The sequence below is a fragment of the Aphanomyces astaci genome, assembly GCF_000520075.1.
Source record: "Aphanomyces astaci strain APO3 unplaced genomic scaffold supercont1.85, whole genome shotgun sequence".
In the NCBI taxonomy this organism is placed as follows: Eukaryota; Oomycota; class Saprolegniomycetes; order Saprolegniales; family Verrucalvaceae; genus Aphanomyces; species Aphanomyces astaci.
In genome coordinates, this window is record NW_009798348.1 from 255,782 (window position 1) to 262,634 (window position 6,853).

Below are 6,853 nucleotides of genomic sequence, written 5' to 3' on the forward strand. Positions count from 1 at the left end.
AGGTGTCGTTGAATATGACGAATGACCCTTCGCTACTTTGTCGATCACTTATTGGCTAAAATGCAATTGACTGAATCCCTTTGATATTTTTTTGGCCAAGTATAAAAATATGCAAGTACCACTGCGACCCCCAAAATAGCACAAGTCACAAGTTTGTGTTTGGCATATGTTGTGGATGTGTCACTGTATGTGTTGCATTTATGTTTACATGTCCAAGATGTGCCACCCAAAAATCAGGAGCACAAGTGCCAAAAACGACTGGCTTAAAGTTGTTTTGGCCAGCTCCTGCGAATCTACGTTAATGGGAGGCAAGCTCCTCTCACTCCTGGCGGCACGGTGACGGTCTCTTCAGTATGGGAAAGGCCGCACACGACTCCTTTTCACGCTGATGATGCGCTTGCGAATGAAGATTAGGACTCGCAACAAGGTCAATAACACGTATAATGATGATTGTCTTACGAATTATAGATTCAATCATCTGCCCTCGTTCAAACGAAAGATATCCCATGGCACGCGCACTCGTAGTCAGCTCCTGTAGAGCACAAAACACTTTGTTGAACGCAGGGAATCTGCGAAACAGCCGAAAAACTCCACATCTCCACATATATGTGAGACACGCAACACAAACACATACTAACGTTAGTACTTGGTTACAGTGATCCCTCAATGTTTGCTCGCTTTTCCAAATATAAATTTTCCAAGTCAGCCTATTGTACAAAGAAACCACAAACATTAACTTTGAAGGGTGACAATCTGCTTGTCAATTAAGCAAAAGCTGAAGTGAATGGCCCAAGTTCCGAGGTAGAACCCCCGTATGGGCCCAGCAGTTGCGAATGGTCGTTGATGTGACGCAACTGTAGACTTCACTGAAGTCTCACCAAGTATGTGTTTGCCTTGTGGGTATACATATGTTCAGCTTGTGTTGTGTTTGCGTTTGTGTTTATGCTATTTTTGGGAATTCCAATGCGGTTATATATACGTACTGTAGTTCTTGTACTTGACGTGACATAATTAATACTAGACGTGACACAATCAATGTAAGGCATGTTTGCATGGATGGCCCGAGCTAAACGACGGAACTATGCATACGGACGGGGTGTGGACTGGGTGTGGACTGTAGATGCTTTACACGGAGCACTCCGTCCGCATATACTGCCATCGATACGTTCAGGCTCTTCCGACGTTTGATGTTGGTCACTACAGTACAATATCAATTCCCCCACAACTCATCCACATGTACAGTACCATGTTCCTTGGTCCACGTGGTAGGAATTTGGATGGAATTCTCAGACTGATAGAGGGGCGTAATGGCCTAGGTTAATTGAGTTTGGATTATCATTATTAACAGTAAGACCAAGGCCATTACGCCCCTCTATCAGTCTGAAAATTCGAGGGAGTCATATGGACAAAAAGCCTGTTGAAAAAATCAAGTAGTGAGAGTGGTTAGGGTGACTTTTTTGGTTATGGTAATCATAGGAATAAGGGTAGAGAAAGAACGAAATACCTTAAACTTATCGTCGGCCCTATTACCAACCACCGATGGGATGAAGCGGACGTGAATCAGGATGTACATGTATTACAGCGAGTACGTATCTGCATGGGACTAAACCTCGAACGATTGCTCTAGGCCTCGTGACCTGGAACAGTAGTGTTAATTGCACTCCATGCTACCAGACTCCAATGGCAACTTTGCCGGCTTGTGGCGTAGGCGGACACGCCCAGCCTACGCCACAAGCCGCCAAAGTTCCGCGTATATCGTGCGTGGGTCGTGTTTCGTGCTGCTTCTGTATACATCTTCTATAGTCGAGATATATGTACTGTCTAGATATAGAATGAACCTTGCTTGTGGTACCAACGGATGACTGAATGCGCAAGGGGATCGACATACCCGTGGACCCAGTGAGCAGTGTGTGTGAGGTGGCAAATTGAAGAATGACGACATTAGACAGATTTCGCAAACGCCAGTTCTATTCTATCCGCAACATAAAATTTCGAACCCAGATAGGTTGCAACCTTGTGCAGTGCGAATTTCGCAAATCGTCCGCTGCAAATTGGTTTTATCCAGAAAACGTTATCCAATCAAACGTGGTTATTATTCTTTGCCGTCATCACTCAATAATGATGCTGGCTGGAGTCCCTCGGTACTAGTAAATGACACTTCCAACGCATACAAAGGCGAGAATTGTACGCCTACAGTTGGATTCTCGCCCAGCACCAATGAAGCGTTACCATCCTACCCACTTGCAGCATCATTGTACAGATAATCTGGTTTCGGGGTTTCACCCGCGAGGTCGACGAAAGACTTCACGTCATTCTCGTGCCGGGACAAAGTAGTGAGGTCCTTCGAGAGATGTGAGGACACTGTGTTCAGAGCGACGTCCTTCTACCACAAATGACATAATGTTACTCATGAGACTCTAATCCGAATCACCTCGCCATCCCAGGCAGTCGCCATGGATGGTACCGGTATGATCAAACAAAACACAAGCGCCTCCGCTTACACCAGAAAACCCACCATTTATGCGGATACAGCAAATGGGTAATCCGCTGCAAAATTGGCAAATTTTACAGCGGCTTTAATTATTTATAACAGGTTCAGTTCTTTCCTTATCGAATTTGAGAGCATAGGTTGCGGATAAAATAGAACTGACGTTTGCGAAATCTGTTTATTGAAATATGTGGTTGGCCATAAAAATCAATATTTATCCAATCAAAACACCCTATCATCTTCTGAAAGATGATAGGGTGTTGAACAGGGTGCTGCGTCGTATTGCCTGACTGATGTACTAACTAATTAGCCTTTCTTTGCAGGTACTTTATTCACAACTAACACAGTGATAACGAGTGGAGCTGATATACCGGTAGTATACTAGAGGATTAGCCCGTTGTTGTTGCTCGCACCAACGATGACCAAATCCATTTCTGCTAGTAAGGCAAGACAAGCATTCTAGAGTCCTGAACCATGCCAGCAGTTGAGCTAGCAATTTGACGTAGCCATGTGATATTCCTTTGTACTAGTATGCGTTATGTGTATACAATGTGACTTTGCGCGAAAGTTAAGAAGTAAATCGTACAGCTGTGTTGAAGTACAACACCAAGTTATTCGTGTAAATGCTAGCAATTGGGTCAGAGTGGCGGTAAAATCCACACCTAAAAGTACAGGTTTCAGCCACTATGTGCGACTTGCTCATAGTGCACGTAAATCGCTACAGCTGTATCGATTGCAACCCCTACATCGTTTATAACCCCCTACGACCTCCTGTCCCCTCCACAACGAATGTGCTTGTAGCTTATCTACATGTGGAAGCCCCCTTCCCCTCACAATATTCGACTTGTAGCATCCCCCAAGCCAAATAGGCTAGCATACACTCTATTGTTCTTAACGCTCACTCGAATATACAATTAGCACTGTCAAGTGCATGCCCCATCCACTCATATCGCCTAATCCTGAGAGAATTGAACTACACTACACAATATCTCGCGCAATGTCACTTGTTGGTATTTGTGCTCTGTGATGTGAGGGATATTGGAATTCAGACGATAAATGCTTGTCACTATGAGCCAAGAATGATATGAGTGAGCACAGTATGCGTTGCAAGACACACAGTGTGCTAAGCAATCGGGCTGGGGGGATGCTACGGGAAAAGTGTTTTCACACGTGCTTTTGGAGGTTTTACTCGTGTTATGAAAAGTGGAGGAATCACGCGTGTTTTCTCAATAACAACTTTACGGAATCGGGGGACTTGCGCGTGTAAATATTTTGACATGCATAAGCTATTTTACTTAACAATTTTGACAGCTAATACAATCTTGCGTCTGTCGGCGATCATCGCCGCCATCTAATCATCCTATCTCGGGCAATACTGGTCTAAATTCATTCATTCTTCGCCTGGCCCCACCGCTGAGTGATGTACTCAGAGGTGGGACCAGTACCGTACATGCATTCGTGGCCTCGTCATCTCTCGGACGCGCTACATGACATGCATTAATTATCCGAACAGACATGACCACCTCTATCTCGGCCAATACTGGTCCAAATTCACTCATTCTTCGACGTACTCAGAGGTGGGACCAGTACCGTACATGCATTCGTGGCCTCGTCATCTCTCGGATGCGCTACATGACAGGCGTCAATTATCCGAACAGCCATGACCACCTCAATCTCGGCCAATACTGGTCCAAATTCACTCATTCTTTGCCTGGCCCCACCGCTGAGTGATGTACTCAGAGGTGGGGCCAGTACCGTACATGCATTCGTCGCCTTGTTATGTCTCGGACGCGCTACATGATAGGCGTCAATTATCCCAACAGCCATGACCACCTCTATCTCGGCCAATACTGGTCCAAATTCACTCATTCTTCGACGTACTCAGAGGTGGGACCAGTACCGTACATGCATTCGTGGCCTCGTCATCTCTCGGATGCGCTACATGACAGGCGTCAATTATCCGAACAGCCATGACCACCTCAATCTCGGCCAATACTGGTCTAAATTCACTCATTCTTTGCCTGGCCCCACCGCTGAGTGATGTACTCAGAGGTGGGGCCAGTACCGTACATGCATTCGTCGCCTTGTTATGTCTCGGACGCGCTACATGATAGGCGTCAATTATCCCAACAGCCATGACCACCTCTATCTCGGCCAATACTGGTCCAAATTCACTCATTCTTCAACTGGCCCCACCGCTGAGTGATGTACTCAGAGGTGGGGCCAGTACTGTACATGCATTCGTCGCCTTGTTATCTCTCGGACGCGCTACATGATAGGCGTCAATTATCCGAACAGCCATCACCACCTCAATCTCTGCCAATACTGGTTTCAGGGTTTTCCCACCGCTGAGTGATGTTCTGACAAGAAATGCATATATGTTTATATGAATTGTAATGAATGTGGTCAAGCAACGACATATCTAAAGTAACCCCGTCTGTCACGTCAACGCCTCCGATGAATGCAGCATGAATCGCACTCGAAACTTTGACGCCGTCGAAGCGAGCGTTTTTGCGTTCACCATTGATTTCGAATTGTGCTGCCCAACGCTTCTTCTGTGGAAGGTACGGCACCACAACGCCGATGGCAGTGTGGAGGCTCCACACTCTTGAGCTGTTATCTTGATCTTCAGACACTTTGAAGTCATTGCAGCACTTGTAGCCAACAATGCTTACGGCAACTTCGATATACGCTTCAGTAGGTTTTCTTGCGAGAAAAATTCATCTCGAGTCTCAACTGACAGACCACCTTGTGGATGTCGCGGCCTTCCGTTCTGTTTTCGCTGCGGCAATGTCCGCAGTCTTGCATCGATGTTGAAACCATCGATGATTGCCAAGCACGCCACTGTGTGCGAGCAAAGCCAGCCACTTGAGTAGTATCCTGCACAATCGCAAGAATATTTCAGGCGCGTAGCGCCGCGCTATTGACACATTTATTATATCTCACTTGGCGCAATAGACTAGCTCGTCGAATTTGAATGGTGTCAGCGCGAGCATGTCGTCGCGAATATGGACGTCGGTGTTAACAGTAACCGCATGAAGACTTAGGAGGACATCTTTGATGGACTTTTCGGTTGATCTGACCAGATTCTCACCATCAATAGAGTTGATAAACCTAACACAAACATAAGACGATTCCATTCTACGAATTGTACGAGTCCTTTCTGCGCGACTACGACTTACTTTGCGACCGAAGTGTGATGTGCTGTTGAACAGTATGTATAGTACGTGTGTGTTTGTCGAGTCGATGAGGTGATTGATTGAGGATTGCAACGTCAACGCCTTCTCGAGGACTTCTGTTGAAATGGGGCAGGCTGCCCAAAGCCCTGGACTCGTGTCCGTCGCGATTTGATCGGACACCAGCACCCTGGGAATGGTGTGTTGGAGTACCACACTGGTCAAGGCCCGCAGCTCATGTGCACAAACCAATTTCGAATGTATATATCAAGAAACAACTTACTGTCTTGATTCCCTTGTGGTGTCTTTCAATGTGCTGTTGATGGGCGACGACACCTGTACATCCAGACGCTGTAGAAAACCACAGATCCCAGGGTGGAGTGAGATAGGTCTCGTTAAACCATTGCGAAAACGTCACTTCGCCGAGTTTCGTGCTCCACGTCCACATGTAAGTGGTTGAAATGATTTGGAATTGGTGCCACGTCCGTGCGAGCCACATATGCATATCTCCCTTGACTTTGTCGTAGTTGTCATTGTTGATCAACAAGTGCTTGTGGCGCCGCACGTTGCGCTTCAAATGGATATAGCACGATATGATGCGGATAGCTGGCCACTTCGAGGTCAACGCAGCCATGATGTACCCGGTGTGGTCAATTGACGCAATTGCAGGGACGAGGTCTGTGTTGAAAAAGGTGGTGTACATACTTGATGTAACATCGAAGAGTTTATAGTACGCCTCCTTGCACTCCGCTCGGACGAACAGGTACGTCCATGGCAGAAATTTGTGGCGTACGCAGCCTCTGGAGTACTTAGTGTACACAGCGACCAAGTCAATTAAAGTCCACCCACCTAAAGGATAGGAATAGTAGAATCTTGAATGTGGCTAGCAATTACTAACGTGCTGTGTATTACCAAAATGCAGTTTGTACGTTCCGTCAGTTGATATAGCCAACGACGACCCTTGACATTCGCGGGTCCATGAAATATTCCACATGTTCTGCCGCGAGGACAACACTAGTCCAACGTAGGGTTTGTCGTCGCCTTGATCGGCATACGTCCCTTCAAAGACGTCCAGTAGAATCAGCCTGCGGCTACACACTGTATGTAAATGATACAAGACATAGTATATTTATGTAAAATAGTACTGGGAAAGAGGGAATGCAACGCCCACCGAAGAAAACTGTAAGTC

General features: G+C 46.3%; 1 protein-coding gene across 1 annotated transcript; it reads right to left on the minus strand.

The window, feature by feature from the left end:
* Positions 1-5,220: 5,220 nt before the first annotated feature.
* On the minus strand, positions 5,221-6,367 carry H257_16406 (hypothetical protein; the record flags this gene model as incomplete). Its single annotated transcript, XM_009844819.1, has 4 exons — positions 5,221-5,368; positions 5,435-5,577; positions 5,716-5,898; positions 5,948-6,367. 4 exons carry the CDS (start codon positions 6,365-6,367, stop codon positions 5,221-5,223), a joined length of 894 nt encoding a protein of 297 aa, XP_009843121.1.
* Positions 6,368-6,853: the final 486 nt, after the last annotated feature.